This window comes from Oryx dammah, unplaced genomic scaffold, assembly GCF_014754425.2.
Source record: "Oryx dammah isolate SB20612 unplaced genomic scaffold, SCBI_Odam_1.1 HiC_scaffold_23, whole genome shotgun sequence".
In the NCBI taxonomy this organism is placed as follows: domain Eukaryota; kingdom Metazoa; phylum Chordata; class Mammalia; order Artiodactyla; family Bovidae; genus Oryx; species Oryx dammah.
Window position 1 is genome coordinate 15,594,704 of NW_024070207.1, and position 19,306 is coordinate 15,614,009.

The 19,306-nt window shown below is 36.7% G+C and overlaps 1 protein-coding gene across 2 annotated transcripts in view; it reads right to left on the minus strand.

Moving 5' to 3' along the window:
* Positions 1-255: 255 nt before the first annotated feature.
* ACSL4 (acyl-CoA synthetase long chain family member 4) overlaps positions 256-19,306 on the minus strand; it is a 77,694-nt gene continuing 58,643 nt past the window's right edge. The window contains exons 10-14 of one of the 2 annotated variants that reach the window (XM_040265065.1): positions 15,886-15,960; positions 13,256-13,447; positions 11,719-11,833; positions 9,263-9,420; positions 256-3,253 (exon numbers count right to left, since the gene is read on the minus strand). In XM_040265065.1, the coding sequence (XP_040120999.1) occupies positions 3,096-3,253; positions 9,263-9,420; positions 11,719-11,833; positions 13,256-13,447; positions 15,886-15,960 (698 nt within the window). In that variant the 3' untranslated portion in view covers positions 256-3,095. The remainder of the gene's footprint in view (positions 3,254-9,262; positions 9,421-11,718; positions 11,834-13,255; positions 13,448-15,885; positions 15,961-19,306) is intronic. The other variant, XM_040265067.1, reaches the window with a different exon arrangement.

Below are 19,306 nucleotides of genomic sequence, written 5' to 3' on the forward strand. Positions count from 1 at the left end.
AACAATCCACACAACATGACTATGTTTTGTCCCACAGTATCAGTGCTACAAAGGAATTTTACTCTATTAACTGTATGAAAGTAACAGCTTTGGGTTCAATCCCCCAAACTAATGGATGTGATTTGTACAAGCCAGATTATCTGCTAATGCAATTCTATAAACCTAGAGATGAGTACTTTTGAAATATGTGTTTAAAAGTTTGGTTAACATTCCTCAAATTTGCAGATTTTATCCTGGTACATAATTAAGCACGAATTGGCTTGATAACATGGGTGGATTTATTTCTTAAGATTCGAGTGCAAACTTAAAAACCAGAACAAAGCTTTTCATCAAGGAAAACACGAAAATCTAAGTAACAATCCTGCAATCGTGCATTTTAACAGAAAATACAAATATGAATACATTCTAATTTGTAACTACATTTGAAAATTAAAATATTTCTCTCCAAATCCCAAATACCCCACAATCTTTAATCTGTTTTCATCTTGCTATTCCAGAAACATCTGTAACATGCCATCAGGAAAATATAGGCAAAGATTACTAATCAATCTTTATGACCACAGAAACATCATTCTTAACTTCTGACTTTTTGAATCATTCATCTGTATCTCAGTTCCAAAAAGTGATACAATTATACCTCCACTCCAGAAAAAAAAAAGAATCAATACAAATATCAAGGAGGCAAGATACTTTCACATAATTAAAGCAAAAGTTACAGTTGTTTGATTTAGAAATGTACATACTTGTAGGAAATTTTGGAGGCAAGATCCTTTCATGTAATTAAAGCAAAAGTCACAGGTGTTCATCTTAGAAATGTACATACTTGTAGGAAATTTTTAAAGTACAACTTTGATGGCTGACATGTAATAATAACAGTGAACGATTTAAACCAGTATAAAAATGTAGGATCAAAATCTTTAGGCTCAAATACTTGAAAAGTCACTATGAATATGGAAAGATCTGTTTACATAAACAAGTGTATTTTTTGATGAAAAATTGGGGGGTAGTGGCATCTCCCTGGTCCCTTAACAATATTTGGATTTTCACAAAGAATTAGCAGCACCCATCCTTAAGTGTTAATTACGTGTTTCTAAAGGACCCATACAACAGATTAGTTGGCAGTGTTCTAGCTTTTGGGAGATGGGAGTGGGTAGGGGTGCAAATATCTGAGTATGTATGCATGCACTCACACATTTAAAATCACCATTCCAAAAGGGGAGGTCACATACTGAAAAAATCTAAGTACATCATCCTTAGAGGGTCAACAGTGGGCCAGGAACAGCAGAAGCTGAATAGTAGTCTACTTGGTAAGAATGGTTTGTCACGCTTCAAAGGCAATTTGGGAAGAATGAGAATACTCACATACACATAACTTCAGGGGGCCTTGCTTCAAATTTTACGTTGCAGACACTGAACATTCTTTACAAAAACCTTCATTCTTGCTTATAATAACACCAGATGATTTTTCCTTTTTACCACCATATACATAACATTTAAATATTTTCTTTATAAATATTCTAGAGCAAAAAGAATGTGTTTTGTCGCAGTGGTGGCCCACAACTGTACAAAGCAATATAAGCAACATATATATATATAGGCATATATATATGTATATATATAAAATGATTAAGAAAAAAGTGCAAAGAATAACAGTATTAAGAAGTTTTGTGTTTTTTTTTTTTTTTACAGTAACTATGGTTCAAGTGTGACTATATTTCAGGGATATATAATCCCAGATTTCAATTAAAGATTGAAAAAGAAGCCCACACACAAAGTTACTGCACAAATATCAGTCCCTTATTGAGTAACTTCCCTTCTCCCAAATCCAGCATTTCCAGTTTCTAAACTCTTCTTACAAACAGGAAAAAAAGTAGTAACAGTGTGTTCTTCCCTTTAACTTCCCCAAATTCATCCAAGTTAATTAATCATTCATAGATTCAAACAAGATAGCAGGGAATTCATTTATCATAATCTGCTTTGCTAAAATTAAAGCAAAATGAAATGCTTTTAGAAATACCAATTGATCAAGAATCAAATCAGCAACAGCAAACAGACCTTAAATTATGAGTGTGATTTAATATACTTTAAAATCAATCCCTGTTATTAAAGATAAATTCAGAGTCTAAATCCTTTCCCAGGTTCAATGCTATGCAAGGGTCAGGATTAGAAATACTCAGGATTTCATCACCTTTTCTAACAGAGAAAATGTTCCCACTAAAATTTGATTAAATTTCTATCATTTTAACTCTTGGTTTCAGTCTTATTTTGAACAGAGAAAGGCAATTTTCAGCATTTTGAAGATGTACTTTTATACTTAAGCCATTCAAATAATTACAGTTACTGATTTTCGATCTCCAAGTTTCAAATAACAGTTCAATTTCCCTTTAAATGTATTACTAGATATTTTTTGGTGCATTTATATGTTTTTATTCTAACTTCAGGCACTGCAATTATTCACAATATTATAATGATTCTACGTCTAACCTACACAACAATTATGAATCCTAAAATGGTTTCCAATGTTTTTATTTGATTCCGTATATTACATTACAAATCAAGACAAATGGTTGGAAGAGAATTTTAAAGCCCTGCAGCACTTCTGCTTTGAGTAGTGTTAATAAATTTTTTTGGTCATGCTTAATATTTAAGCATCTTCTGAACTAGGAAGACAGTAGACGTTGGAAGTTGCAAATTTCCTCAAACTACATTCTACTGCAGCTCTAATTTATTTTGTTCAACATTAAATTTTTTTCTTTAATGAAACAAGTATCACTTCAGTTCAGTCGCTCAGTTGTGTCCGACTCTTTGCGACACCATGAGTATAATCTTAGGCTAATTTTTAAAAACAGAAGTTTTGTTCTAAAATTAATAACACAATTACAGGGAAATAACTTTTCAATTTCAGCTTCACTAGAACTATGGAAACTAATTAAAGTGGACTTAATCTCTTTTGGTTTTGATTTTTTGTTACTATGTCTTTAGAATGATACACTTTACATTCTAACAGACAGTTCAATGATGCGAGGCTTAAAACTCTAGAACCAAAAAAACCACCAAGCCACCTTCTGCACAACTGTAAATACAAGATCAGCATTTTATTTGCCCCCATACATTCGCTCAATGTCTTTGAGGTAATGGTTCTTCAGTTCCTTCCTTTTCAGTTTGAAAGCATCAGTGACCAAACCAGTTTCAGGGGTCCAGGGTTCTGGGCTTAAGCGAACCTTGATTGGAATTTCAAATCGCTCCAGTTTCACTGAAATGAGAAGTGCAGGGGCAGGGAGAGGAAAGGGAGGAAAGGAGGGGGGGAAGAGCGCGAGAGAGAAACAATTAATAAAACATGAATTTTGCAGGATTTAGATGATGCAGGTGATGAGATAAACTTACTTAATGGTATGTTATAGTTAATTAATAATACCACCACCTTATAATTTCATTTTATACTTCTCAAAGTACACATCAATTGTTTCAGTTGGATGGTTTTGGTCTATGCAGTTTTTTTCCCTAATATATATGTCCCCAGGTGGTGTAGTGGTAAAGAATCTGTCTGCCAATGCAGGAGATACAGGTTCTATCCCTGGCTCAGGAAGATTCCCCAGACAAGGGCATGGTGACCCACTCCAGTATTCTTGCCTGGAGAATCGCATGGACAGAGGAGCCTGGCGGGCTACAGTCCACGGGATTGCAAAGAGTCGGACATGACTGAGTACAGACACACACACACACATATATATATATGTAGGGTGTAGACACCCTCCTATTTAGAGTCTATCTGCTCCCCCCTCTGGCTGGAATGGCCTTCCCTATTGTAGCTGCACAGCTCGCTTCCTTACTTCATCCAAGTGTCTGTTCAAATGTCACCTCCTCAGAGAGGACTTCCCTGACCACTCCTAACAAAACAGAGGTCCCTTTGTCTCTCTGTATCCCCTTATGCTATCTTTTCTTCAAAATACTTATCACCACCCCATACATTGTATATGTGTCTCACTTATTAAAATGTAAGCTTCATGAAAGCAGGGGCTTTGTTCTATTCACTGCCATTCACAGGCTACATTGAGCCCTCAAGAAGCACATACATATTTATTCACTCATTCCACAGGAAATTGGCCTCTAGATAACTGTTCTTCAGAAACTTTATTATAATTCAAATAATCAAAAGGAGGTTGTGAATTTCATACTTTTAAATGATACAAGAACTGATGTAGCACATTGAAAGAAATATAAGAAAATGGTGAAAATAAAGAGAAGCAATCAATATAGTACTCAATGATTTTAAATCTCAATAAGTTATAGTCAGTCAAGTTACTTATTATTAATACAACATCTTCTTTAAGATTCTGAAGGCTCACTATTAACAGTAATGTTAATCTACAGATGAGCTTTATTTTATATGCTATTATTTAAAACAGCAGTTTTGAAGACACAAACATCCACATGCTTTAAAACTACTACTAAACAGCCTTAGGTAACTTTAGGGATAACTTGGTTTTAGTGATAGGCACAAGGAACTCAAATTCAATGACGCTTTTGTTCTAACGCTAGTCTAAGTTTTATGAAAGCTTGGTTGAATTAGTGAGTTTCTCATTAAAATAAGAGAAAAATATAAAGCTGAGTATGAAAAGTAATCTTTTGAACTACTTAAAACCAACTTCCTAAAAGTGATACCTAAAAAGGTAAATAAAAGGATATGAAACTTGTTTCCCTGGTGGCTTCCCTGGTGGCTAAGATGGTAAAGAATCCACCTGCAAAGCAGGAGATCCAGATTTGATCCCTGGGTCAGGAAGATCCCCTGGAGGAGGGCATGGCAACACTCTCCAGTATTCTTGCCTTGAGAATTCCATGGACAGAGGAGCCTGGCGGGCTACAGTCTATGGGGTCGCAAAGAGTCGGACATGACTGAGCGACTAACACTATCAAAACTTGTTCAAATTAACTGTATTTACTCTGATGATACATTACAGCTCAGTTACACAGAGGTCCCTGAAATAAGGCCAATTTGAATTTCAAGAGAATAACTCAAGTATTGATCAGGCGCCAGAACCTTTTATTTTGTATTACTTTCCCTACTTACCTAGGTCCTATTCCAGAAACACTGACAACAATGAGAAAAAACAGGCATGTTATTTCAATTGCACACAAGCAAATAAAGCATATACATATTTTAAATGCTGCATCAGAGGTTTCCCAGTTTTGGAAATGCCTAAACATTATCTAGCACCACAAGTTATAGAGAACAATAGGCAATCACACAGTTTCCTATAAAAAGGAAAAGTTGCCAACAAGTGAAAAAGATTAGGGGAAGAGAAAAAGACAATTTTAATCATGGCATTTTATCAGAATTACCTAGGACATTATGAAATGTGACCTGCAGGTGGCAGCAAATGTCAGGTTTTTTAGCCAGTGATTAATTGTCAAATCACCCCAAAACAATTATTTTGCATTCTTATCAATACCTTGCACTTATATTTAAAAATTAGGGCTTCTTTGGTGACTCAAAAGTTAAAGAATGGGAGACCCAGGTTCTATCCCTGGGTTGGGAAGATCCCCTGGAGAAGGGAATGGTTACCCACTCCAGTATTCTTGCCTGGAGAATCCCATGGACAGAGGAGCCTGGTGGGCTACAGTCCATGGGGCCACAAAGAATCAGACACAATTGAGTGACTAACACTTTCACTTTCTGAAATTATAACTGAAGCAAAACATTAGTAAAATAAATCTTCTTGGCACAGACAAGCTCATGAATTATACAGACTTAACTCATGATTACTGTTCATTAACCAAATCATGAACTGTTCAGTTTCATGACCATTCCAAACACAGGAAAGTTATGTAGATGTATTAGGTCCTAGAATTTTATTCCATTTTCCAGCCTGAAAAACTTCCCCCATTATTGCTTTCACACAGTTAAATATTCAGTGATGAATTATTCAAGTCACATTATAGTCCATTAGTACTTTGAGAGTGACTAACAGCCTACTGACTGAAATTGCTTTTAAAATACTACATTTAAAGAAAAAATGAGGATTTGTGTCAAAGAAAATTCTGGAAGCCTGGTGATATTAACATAAAAAGTGTGATATGTCAATAATACTATAACTAACAAAACCAACTTTAAGAAAAAATTAAGCCACTGTCTTTATGCTTATAAAGTAACATACTTTTTAGATTATGTTAATAACTGTTATCCAAACCTTTACAGTGACCACAGTTAACTAGAAGAATGTTCTTCTTGGGGGAAATAGTTTTTTAACTTCAACTTGCTAACAAATGTTGCAAACTGTTTATTTAAACCAAAGTGGAACTCAAGTAGGTAATGTGAAAAAAGAGTACCCTAGTTAGGGAAATAGGTGTGCTCATGTATCTCTAACAGGAGTATTAACTAGTCCAATTTTTCTGGGGGAAGAGGGAGTTATTTCGCAACCTAAGGTAAACCAGGCATGTGTGCTAAGTTGCTTCTGACTCTGTGCGATCCTATGGAGTACAGCCTGCCAGGCTCCTCTGTCCATGGGATTCTCCAGGCAAGAATACTGGAGTGGGTTGTCATGCCCTGCTCCAGGGAATCTTCCCGACCCAGGGACAGAACCTTCGTCTCATGTCTCCTGCACTGACAGGGAGACTCTTTACCACTAACGCCACCTGGGAAGTCTAAGGTAAACCATAAGCCTTTAAAATATACATTTTCCCTAACTCAGAAATTTCATTTCTGGGGCTTCCCTGGTGGCTCAGTGGTAAAGAATCCACCTGGCAATGCGGGAGACACAAGTGCACTCCCTGGTCTGGGAAGATCCCACATGCCTCAGAGCAACTAAGCAGTGTGTCACAACTATTGAGCCTGTGCTCTAGAGACCAGGGACTGCAAGTACTGAAGCCCATGTGCCGTGAGCCTGTGCACGGCAACGAGAGAAGCCACTGCAGTGAGAAGACCCCACTTGCTCTAACTAGACAAAGCCCACACACAGCAATAAAGACCCAGCACAGGCAAAACTAAATAAATAAAATTATTTTTTAAAAAGAAATTCAATGGCTAAGGATTCATACTAATAAAATAATTACATAAGAAAATAAATTGACTGGGATGTGAGAACAGGTGGGGGTCTATTTGTTTAACAGTAGAGGGAAAAAGTCTAACAAGTAGACACTCCTACCCTGGAATACTATTTAGCTAAAAAAATGACATTCATTGATACGTTAAGTATATATACCAGAATGTAATGTCACCATCCAAAGGTAACTACTATCAAGTGATTTTTGCTTCCTCCTTTAAATTTTCTGTATTGTCCAGTAGTTTAGAATGAATATAGGAAACCTGTCCTCAGAAAAATGATATTTTCATTTTTTGGAAGGAAGGTAACAGGTTAAACTAGGTTAACAGCTTCCAATTAAGCATGCAGAGTACACAGTTTATACAGGTTCCCCTGGAAAATAAACAGTTTGAAAATAATTTTTTATATTAAAAAGGTATTAACCTCACAGGAAAAAAACAGAATCACGAGAAAGAGGACAGTGGATGAGAGGACTCAACAAAATCTTAGAAGACCAAAAGCAAATGGGCTAAAAAGCTAACTGCTGACATTGAAGGACACGGACAGAGGCAAATCGACTTCCCGAGCCCATAGACAGAAGCTACAGGGGCCAAAGAAAGAGATGAGAGGCGCACTGAAAACAGGAGGGCTGACCCCCGCCTCCTCAGAGGACAGTTCTCTCTTACTCTGCTCGACCCCAACCAGGCTGGAGATAGGTGTGCATGTGTGCTAAGTTGCTTCAGTCATGTCCAATTCTTTGTGACCCTATGGATTGTAGCCCACCAGGCTCCTCTGTCCATGGGATTCTCCAGGCAAGAATATAGGAGGGGGTTGTCATGCCTTCCTTCATCGGATCTTCCCAACCCAGGGATCAAACCTGCATTTCTTAAGTCTCCTGCATTGGCAAATGGGTTGTTAATCACTAGTGTCACCTGGGAAGCCCCAACTGAACTAGAGACTCTGGACTCAAGGAAACCAGGTACAGTAGAGGGAGGGAATAAAGCTGAAAACCTAAAAATTCAGTGAGGAGAAGATCTACGTACCCCAGCCCCAGCCCTGAGTCCCTTTTGTGGCTGCCAGAATACTGACACTCAGGTTAATATCACTCCAGGGAAGACAGTGGAGAAGTCTTCTTTGCAGCAACAGTATTACCCAAGACGTTAACATTTGAGTAACCTTTCAGTGAAGCCCAGTAAGTTTTCCAAACAGCTTTTTAGTACCTCGTTCTCAAATATGAATGGACAAAGTTCAGCAGATGTATGTGAGGCTAACCAAAGCAAGCAGAAAGTGGAACTTGGAGGAAACAGGAACACTAACAGAAGAAGAAAACGTCATAGAAGTTATCCTCAGAGGATGACTGCGCCCAGGAAAGAGCAACTGGATGCTACTGAAAGGACACTGAGAAAGCAGGAAAGAGCTCTTGAAAATCTCAATTCTGATATTAGAAACTGGAAATTCAACACACTGAAGCAATGATAAAGTTGAGGGATCTGCCAGAATATAAAACAAAACAGACCAGACAGAATACAAAAGAAAAAATAGATAAGAAAATAAGAGGATGAATGCAGAAGGTCAACAGTCATATAAAAGTAGTCCCAGATAAAAACATGAATCCGAAACTTAAAGGGGGGAAAGACTATGAAAGAAAAGCAAACACACAACAAAAGGTAAATGGATATTTCCCAGAAACAAAGAGCAGAGATCTCTAGATTAAAAGGGCCCACACCAAGTAAGTATACATAATAGTAGATGATAAAAGATTCACAGCAGGGCACATGTGAAAGTTGCTCAGTCGTGTCCGACTCTTTGCGACCCCACGGACTATATAGTCCATGGAATTCTCCAGGCCAGAATACTGGAGTGGGTAGCCTTTCTCTTCTTCAAGGGATCTTCCTGACCCAGGAATAGAACTGGGTCTCCTGCATTGCAGGCAGATTCTTTAACAACCGAGCTGGGGACGCCCAATGAGAACAAAGACAGACCATTCCAAACACAGGCTAGATGACCACTTAGCAGGGATGCTGTGACATGCAATAAAGAACTAGATAGGTTCCTTTACCATATAACATTTAAAGATCCTTTCAACAAGAAAATTCATTATATATAATTTAAGAGGTTTTTTTTTAAAAAAAAAAAACTTGTATTTTATTATCAAAACAAATAGACATCTTGAAAAGCCTAATGCATAGGACTTCATTAAATAACTTCTGAGGACTTCAGCAGACAAACAATTTCTTACTTACTGGTATTTGCAGCTTCTCTAATCTCTTTCAGTATTTCAGCTTCCATGGCAGGATTATTGCAGATATCAACCCAAGTTCCTTCTACACCTTTCTGTTGTGCCAAAAGTGTCAACTTTTGCTGATTAGGAACCACAAAACTTATCACATAGGACTGGTCACTAAAAATTTAGATAATAAAGCAGAACAGAAATTAAAACATAAATTTAGTGAAAATAATACACATAAGTCCAAATATATATTTCTCTTGTTACAAGTTCATTAAGAAGTAATAAAACCCATAGTACTGCCATAAACACAGACATATAGATAGATCAATAGAATAGAATACAGTCCAGAATAAATCCTTGCATATACGGTTAAATGATCTTCAACAAGAGCACCATGACCACTCAATGGGGAAAGGACAGTCTCTAAAACAAATGGTGTTGAAAGAATTGGATATCCACCTATAAAGGAATGAAGCTGGATCTGTATCTTATAGAACATAGGAAAATTAACTCGAAATAGATCAAAGACCTAAACATGTAGGAGCTAAAATAATAAAACACCTAGAAGAAAACAAGGGGAAAGATTTATGACATTGGATTTGGCAATGCTTTCTTAGATATGATACCAAAAGCACTGGCAACAAAAGAAAAAATAGATGAAGAGTACAAGAAAAATAAAAAATGATTTGTGTATCAAAGGTTACAACAGAGTATAAAAAGGCAATCTATGGAACTGGACAAACTATTTGCAAATGATATGTCTGATAAGGGGTTAATATTTAGCATGTATAAAGAATTCATACAACTCAATAACAACAAAAAAATAATTCTATTAAAAAATGGGCAAAGACCTGAAACCATAAAACTCCTAGAGGAAAACAAAGGTGGAAGCTCTTTGACATAGGTGTGGCAATGACTTTTTAAATTAGACACCAAAAGCAAAGGCAACAAAATCAAAAAGAAACAAGTAGGAGCATATAGAAAGCTTCTGCACAGCAAAAGAAGCCATCAACGAAATGAAAAGGCCACCTACAAAGTGGGAGAAAAGTATTTGAAAATCATATCTGATACAGGGCTAATATCCAAAATATATAAAGAACTCATATAACTCAATAGCAAAAAATATTCAGTTAAAATAGGTATGGGGATCTGAATAGACACTTCTCCAAAGAAGACATACAGATGGCCAACAGGTACATGAAAAGGTGCTCAATACCAGGGAAATGCAAATCAAAACCATAATAAGATATCACCTCATACCTGTTAAAATGGCTATTATCAAAAAGCCAAGAAATAACAAGTTTGGGGGAGGATGTGAAGAAAAAGGAACACTTGTGCACTGTTGATGGGAATGCAAATTGGTGCAGGCACTATAGAAAACAGTATGGAGGCTCCTCAAAAAATGGAAACTATCATGTGATCCAGTAATCTAACTTCTTGGTATAAGTCCAAAGGAAATGAAAACAGGATAGCAAAGAGATAGCTGGTCCATGTCCACAGCTGCATAGTCCATGTAATGGACTGCATGTATTAGTCCCTAATAGCCAAGATACAGAAACAAGTGTCTATCAGTGGATGAATGGATAAAGATGTGGTGTATATGTACAATGGAATATTACTGAGCATGAGAAAGAAAGAGATTCTGCCATTTAACTGCTCTAGATACCTTGAATAAACAGAATCATATGGTGCTTATCTTTTTGTAACTGGATTATTTCACTTAGAATTTCCCTCAGGGTTCATCTATACTGTAGTATGTATCAGAATTTCCTTCCTTATTAAGGCTGAATAATATTCTAGCCAGTCACAAAAAGACAAGCATTGTATGATTCTATTTATTTAAGGTATCTAGAGTAGTCAAATTCACAGAAACAGAAAGGAGAATGTTGGTGGACAGGGGTGGGGAAAATGGGGGGAAGGAGGAAATGTGGAGTTGTTTAATGGACACTGAGTTTCACTTTTGCACGATGAAAAGTTCTGGAGATTGGTTGTACAACAATGTAAGTATACTTAACCCTAGTGAACTATATTAAGAATGGTTAAGATGGTAAATTTAGGTTTTGTGTTTTTTACAATTAAATTTTTTAAAGGGAATAATAAAGTCCAGAAAAATAAACCATCTTAACATATAAAGAAAGAAAATGGTTCAGTCTCTCAGGCTTTTTATTTAGAAAACTTATACTAGCTGTGTTACCTTCCTAGGAAAATTACTTATGCTAAGTTTCAGTTGTTATGGATGTTAAACCAAATAACTGCTATGGCATAGCAAGACATTGTAGGTGGTCCATAAATGGTTAAAATGTCTGGATTATCTCAAATGACCTTTAAGCTGTTGAATTCAAGAACTTTCATAAAATGTATAACATTCCCCAACTCTGAAAGTTTAATGTTTCCCTTATGATTGTATCAATATTTTCCCAATTATCCTGTTACTGTAAGTATATGAAACAAATGTGACTTTAAAATTACCTTTTGGCAAAAGCACAGATGTTATCAATAAGTGGACAGTTCTTCAGTGCAGCTTCTACTTTCCCGAGAGACACATATTCTCCTGCTTGTAACTTCACCAGATCTTTCTTACGGTCTGTAAGTCATGAAGCATGTTAGCTTACCCACAGTACAGGTATGTACAATTTTGATTTCCTTTCCATTCCATTGCCTTAACCTTTAGTTATAAAGATACTTCTAAAATCTTGTTATATAGAATGCCCGCTCACACACATCAGTTAAAAAGAAAATGCCTATTTAAAGAAGTACTGGCTAAAATGTTACATCCCACACCAAAAGTTTTTCAATTTTTTATTGTTAAAATGACTGTGCTCTAATAACATGCTGGCACAGGATGGCACAGCATGGCTAATCATCAGGTTGTCTTATATCCCTACGCATAGGCTTGGAACCCACTCTACATGCCATCAGAGCCAACCTTTGATTCTAGCACAATTAATGATCAAGGGGGAAAAGGCAATGAGGTTGTTACTGATTCTAAATCAAGCCATCCTTCCAGGAAATTTCCCTGGCAGATCAAACTTCTAGGTGAAGAACCAGCTTTTCTCAGGAAATCTCTAATTCTATTCAGGTCATATATGGGTCCAGAGACAGATTTAAATGGACCACTGGAGATATGACTGAGGAAATTTTATGGCTTGAAAAGGGCCCGAATGAGACCCAACACTGTGATCAGTATTAGCTAGTCAAATTTTTAACTTTTGCCTGATTAAAGTGAGTAGTGTAAGGGCTATTTTGGAGTAGTTTTGAACTCCAAAGTCTATTCTAGTAGGCTCAATAAAGGCAGTGCCAAGCCAACGGACAATCTCAGAATAGATTAATATTGAGAACTGAGATGTGTTGGCCAAAAAGTTTGTTCTAAGAGTCTAGGCTAGTTAGAGTCATATAAGTGGCCACTAGGGAAAATAATGTGTCCACAATGCCTCTTGGGTGGGGAGGTAACTGGTGAGGAAGCCCTAGAATAGGGTATGTTGCAGTACATGGTTATATGTAACCAAATGTAGTTGACAAAAAAAGGAAAAAAAAACACAAAGAAACAACCAAAAATCCCTCTTCTGAGCAATTTTTGTTTTCTCATCACCAACTGCTGTTTTCCTGCTTTTCAACATGGTATTTAAAAAGAAATGGTGGTTTGCTCATAGAGCACCTACAATAATGCACATAATTAAAAAGTCACATAGGAGGAACACTTTTAGAAACTTCAAATTTATGTCTGCCCACTATAATGTTGCTTCTACTACCACTTACTAAGGTGAAGGCACTGCCCTGCTTTAAGCATTTTATACAAACTCATTTCATCCTAACAAAACCCCTGCCAGGTCAGTGTTGCTGTCCCTATTTCACAGATGGGGAAGCACAGACATTAATTAAATAACGTGTCTGAAGTTTAAACCAATGGAACCATCATCAATGTTATTAATGACTTGACCAATATTACCTTTCATAGTTGTTGAAGTTGCAAAAACTACAGAAAAGCACAAAAAGAGAACACACTGACCGATAATCTGTAAACACCCATCAGGATGGAATTCTCCAATATCACCAGTGCAAAACCACCTTTGGCCATTTTCATCCACAGAATAATCCTCAGCTGTTTTCTCCTCATTTTTAAAATATCCCATGGAGATATTCTTTCCACCAATTACGATTTCACCTCTGGGGTTTGGCTTGTCATGAATTGTATAACCGCCTGGAGGTCATAAAAGCTATTTAGTTACTGTTCCAAAACAAAATTTACTTGCATTAATTCTTAAAGAGCCTTTGCTAATATTTTTTGCTGGTCAAATTTTACTTCACTCTACAGGAGCATAGTCGTTAATATTTACTGAGATTTGTGTGAGGATATAGGGTGACTGTGACTGCAGAAGTACCAATCCATTTGAAACCTTCCCAGGACCATAAAATTTCACACTCAGAACATCATTAAAGCCTCACAGACAGCATTAGGGTTCACAGACATATACTAAAATAAAATCACCCCCAAGTAGGATAATATTTGAAGCTGTTATAAATAAATTATTAATATGTTGACATCAAATGTGTTTCAAATATATTGTTTTAATCAAAGAGAGCAGTTTGAGAGTAAGTGCTCTCAAAGGCAACACCATGAAGTAAGAAAGTGTTAGTCGCTCAGTCATGCCCAACTCTTTGCAACCCCAGGGACTGTAGCCCGCCAGACTCCTCTGTCCATGGAGTTCTCCAGGCAAGAATACTGGAGTGGGTAGCCATTCCCTTCTCCAGGGGATCTTCTTGACCCAGGGATCGATCCTGGGTCTCCTGCAGTGCAGGCAGCGTCTTTAACACCTGAGCCACCAGAGAAGCTATGAAGTGAGAGGGAAACGTTATTTTCTTCACTTTGCCTCTGGCCAGTCATGGCTTTAAAAGTGAAAACACCAAAATCATTGACAATGAGTAATGAAACATTTTATCACACTCATTACTTGTTTATTACTGAACAAAGCTTACTGTAAGGAAAATACACGAAAATTCGATTGATAAACTGAGATGCTGGTTAGATTTTAGGTCATAAAAGAATTAAAAGCAGTTCCAACTGTTAGCTACTCTTGTAAATTTAAAACAATTCAATATTTTAATATGACAAAACTCAATATACGTAAAGCATGAACATCATTCATACTATATAAAGCAAAGATTCTTTCATAGCAAGGAAAACTCCAATCATGGACCCACTCCCCACAAAACTGACATTAAAGCCCAGTACCAGAAAAATCAGAAAATAAAAATTAAAGGCAAAATTATTCTTACCAAGTTTTATAATATACCTTGTTTCTCTGGTTCCACTGCTTAATAAATAACCCACTGAATACAGCAATTTTGATGCTGATGCCCAATATACATAGACACACAGCCCCTATATTTTTTCAGATTTTCATTTTAAAGCTGGAAAGGCACTACCATGGGAGAATGAAGTCTTATTTCCAAGATGTAAAACACCTGGGAATGAAACTGGCTTTTCAACATGGTATTTAAAAAGAAATGGTTTGCTCATAGAGCACCAACAATAATGCACATAATTAAAAAGTCACATAGGAGGAACACTTTTAGAAACTTCAAATTTACATCAGACAAAGCACATTCATTTTCTTGGGTTTGAACAACCTAAGGGATATGTACAACAAAATAACTGGTTCTTTAAAATTTCAGTCTACGGCTCCATCCTAAGGTGAATACTCCCTTTTTAAATGTTAAGCTTTGATTTTTTTTAACAGACAATAATATTGTACTATATCCATCAAACTTGCTTAGAGACTAAAACTTAACTATCCCATCCACTAAAAAGAAAAGGCAATTATGTAATGTAATAGAGATGCTGAATGTCGCTACAGCAACAATCATATTACAATATATAAAGGTACTGAAATAACATGTTGTATGTCTTCAATTTACATATTATATACCAAATACAGTAAATTAAAAATAGAAGGAAATCTTAAACTTTTTAATTACTCTTCATCTGGCATGGCTAGGTTGTTAATTATTTTGCATTTAATGAATATGCTTAATGTTTTTTCACAATTTCATCACAGGAAGACTGCCTTACTTTTGCCTTCAGCTGATTTATAGAAAAGGATTATCACTAATGTCTGTAAAGCACAGGTCTCCTCTAAGTGGTTCACCTTCTATAGTTACTTATAAAAATTAAACTATACAAAGCTAGACAGTGGATTCTCAACTATAAAAATGTTTGCTGGGGTCAAGAGCTAAGAAGTTGGGGGAGTGTGTGTGTGATTAGTCACTGTATCCCCTGAATATCTGGGGTTTCATTTCTCAGCCAAAATCAACTCACTAGCAATCTCTAGATTCAAAGGATAGGATAATATATCCTTCTCTGAACCCAGGGAATGCCCCATTAGGAACATTTTCCTCTTTACCATCCATCAAGTATTCCCAAGTTCAGAATCTTCATGCCTAGATTCTAGAGATTTTCTTTTTCTATTGGGAACCTAATGATGTTATTGAAGAAAAAGAAAGCACAAAAAACAAGCAAGAGCAAAGACTCACTTGTTACCACTGACAACCTAACACTTTAAGAAAAATGGAAGTCTAGAGGCTCATGGTGATTTTCAGCATATCTAGAAACACTAGAGTTTGTCATAAAATGCTTACCTTCCTGCCAGTCTTTTAGCTTAATTTCACAGCAAATAAGAGGGGCCCCAACTCTGCCAGTGGTATAGTCAGTAACTATAAGGGAAAGAGTAACAAGGATATTAATTAGTGCGTGACATTTCACTGATATTGTCCTTTTGTAGTATGTGATTATTGCGTGCATTAATCAGTTATTTATGGACTACTTATTATGTACCTTAGCATTACATTAAACATTGTGAGAAAAACACATTAAAGGTAAGGAGACCCTGCCTTCACCAAGCTTACAAACAAACTACCTGGAGAGAAAAGCACATTAAATAATTTGGAGTACACTTAAATAGTAAACTGTTGATTTTATATTCTGCAACTTTACTATATTCATTGATTAGCTCTAGTAATTTTCTGGTGGAGTCTTTAGGATTTCCTATGTAGAGGATCATGTCATCTGCAAACAGTGAGAATTTTACTTCTTCTTTTCCAATTTGGATTCCTTTTATTTCTTTTTCTGCTCTGATTGCTGTGGCCAAAACTTCCAGAACTATGTTGAATAGTAGTGGTGAAAGTGGGCACCCTTGTCTTGTTCCTGACTTTAGGGGAAATGCTTTCAATTTTTCACCATTGAGGATAATGTTTGCTGTGGGTTTGTCATATATAGCTTTTATTATGTTGAGGTATGTTCTTTCTATTCCTGCTTTCTGAAGAGTTTTTATCATAAATGGATGTTGAATTTTGTCAAAGGCCTTCTCTGCATCTATTGAGATAATCATATGGCTTTTATTTTTCAATTTGTTAATGTGATGTATTACATTGATTGATTTGCGGATATTGAAGAATCCTTGCATCCCTGGGATAAAGCCCACTTGGTCATGGTGTATGATCTTTTTAACGTGTTGATGGATTCTGATTGCTAGAATTTTGTTGAGGATTTTTGCATCTATGTTCATCAGTGATATTGGCCTGTAGTTTTCTTTTTTTGTGGCGTCTTTGTCAGGTTTTGGTATTAGGGTGATGGTGGCCTCACAGAATGAGTTTGGAAGTTTACCTTCCTCTGCAATTTTCTGGAAGAGTTTCAGTAGGATAGGTGTTAGCTCTTCTTGAAATTTTTGGTAGAATTCAGCTGTGAAGCCATCTGGACCTGGGCTTTTGTTTGCTGGAAGATTTCTGATTACAGTTTCAATTTCCATGCTTGTGATGGGTCTGTTAAGATTTTCTATTTCTTCCTGGTTCAGTTTTGGAAAGTTGTACTTTTCTAAGAATTTGGAATATACCTACCTAAAGAAACTAAAGACCTATATATTGAAAACTGTAAAACACTGATGAAAGAAATCAAAGAGGACACTAATAGATGGAAAAATATACCATGTTGATGGATTGGAAGAATCAATATAGTGAAAATGAGTATACTACCCAAAGCAATCTACAGGTTCAATGCAATCCCTATCAAGCTACCAGCGGTATTTTTCACAGAACTAGAACAAATAATTTCAAGATTTGTATGGAAATACAAAAAACCTGGAATAGCCAAAGCAATCTTGAGAAAGAAGAATGGAACTGGAGGAAACAACTTGCCTGACTTCAGGCTCTACTACAAAGCCACAGTCATCAAGACAGTATGATACTGGCACAAAGAAATATAGATCAATGGAACAAAATAGAAAGCCCAGAGAGAAATCCACACACCTATGGACACCTTATCTTTGACAAAGGAGGCAAGAATATACAATGGAGTAAAGACAATCTCTTTAACAAGTGGTGCTGGGAAAACTGGTCAACCACTTGTAAAAGAAGGAAACTAGATCACTTTCTAACACCACACACAAAAATAAACTCAAAATGGATTAAAGATCTAAATGTAAGACCAGAAACTATAAAACTCCTAGAGGAGAACATAGGCAAAACACTCTCCGACATAAATCACAGCAGGATCCTCTATGATCCACCTCCCAGAATACTGGAAATAAAAGCAAAAAGAAACAAATGGGATCGAATTAAAATTAAAAGCTTCTGCACAACAAAGGAAACTATAAGTAAGGTGAAAAGACAGCCTCTGAATGGGAGAAAACAATAGCAAATGAAGCAACTGACAAACAACTAATCTCAAAAATATACAAGCAACTTATGCAGCTCAACTCCAGAAAAATAAACGACCCAATCAAAAAATGGGCCAAAGAACTAAATAGGCATTTCTCCAAAGAAGACGTACGGATGGCTAACAAACACATGAAAAGATGTTGAACATCACTCATTATCAGAGAAATGCAAATCAAGACCACAATGAGGTACCATTTCACACCAGTCAGAATGGCTGCTATCCAAAAGTCTACAAGCAATAAATGCTGGAGAGGGTGTGGAGAAAAGGGAACCCTCTTACACTGTTGGTGGGAATGCAAACTAGTACAGCCACTATGGAAAACAGTGTGGAGATTCCTTAAAAAATTGCAAATAGAGCTGCCTTCTGACCCAGCAATCCCACTGCCGGGCATACACACCAAGGAAACCAGAATTGAAAGAGACACATGTACCCCAATGTTCATCGCAGCACTGTTTATAATAGCCAGGACATGGAAATAACCTAGATGTCCATCAGCAGATGAATGGATAAGAAAGCTGTGGTACATATACACAATGGCGTATTACTCAGCCATTAAAAAGAATACATTTGAATCAGTTCTAATGAGATGGATGAAACTCGAGCTGATTATACAGAGTGAAGTAAGCCAGAAAGAAAAACACCAATACAGTATACTGACACATATATACGGAATTTAGAAAGATGGTAATGATGACCCTGTATGTGAGACAGCAAAAGAGACACAGAGGTATAGAATGGACTTTTGGACTCTGAGGGAGAGGGTGAGGGTGGGATGATTTGGGAGAATGGTATTGAAACATGTATACTATCATATAAGAAACAAAGCGCCAGTCTATGTTTGATACAGGATACAGGATGCTTGGGGCTGGTGCATGGGGATGATCCAGAGAGATGATATGGGGTGGGAGGTGGGAGGGGGATTCAGGACTGGGAGCTTGTATACACCCGTGGTGGATTCATGTCAATGTATGGCAAAACCAATACAGTATTGTAAAGTAAAATAAAGTAAAAATAAAATAAAAAAAATAGTAAACTGCATGGTTCTGAAGGTGAGCATACTAGCACCTTGGAGGCTAGAAAGATCAACGTACAATGAAATGGCTGGGAAAGATTTAATTGAAGAGTTGCACGTGAGAAGAAGGCTGGGACCAGACAGCAAAAGGGGCATTCCAAGAGAAGGGAACAGAAAACACAAGACAGAGTAAGAAGATTGGCTTGTCTGCAGAAAAGAACCCAGGTGTATACACAGGTGGGAAATAATGATGAATAGGTACAATGGTGCCAGGTTAGAGATGCTTGAAATCTAGGTTCACCAGGTATGAAGCAGTGTTTGAGGTGGACATGTCT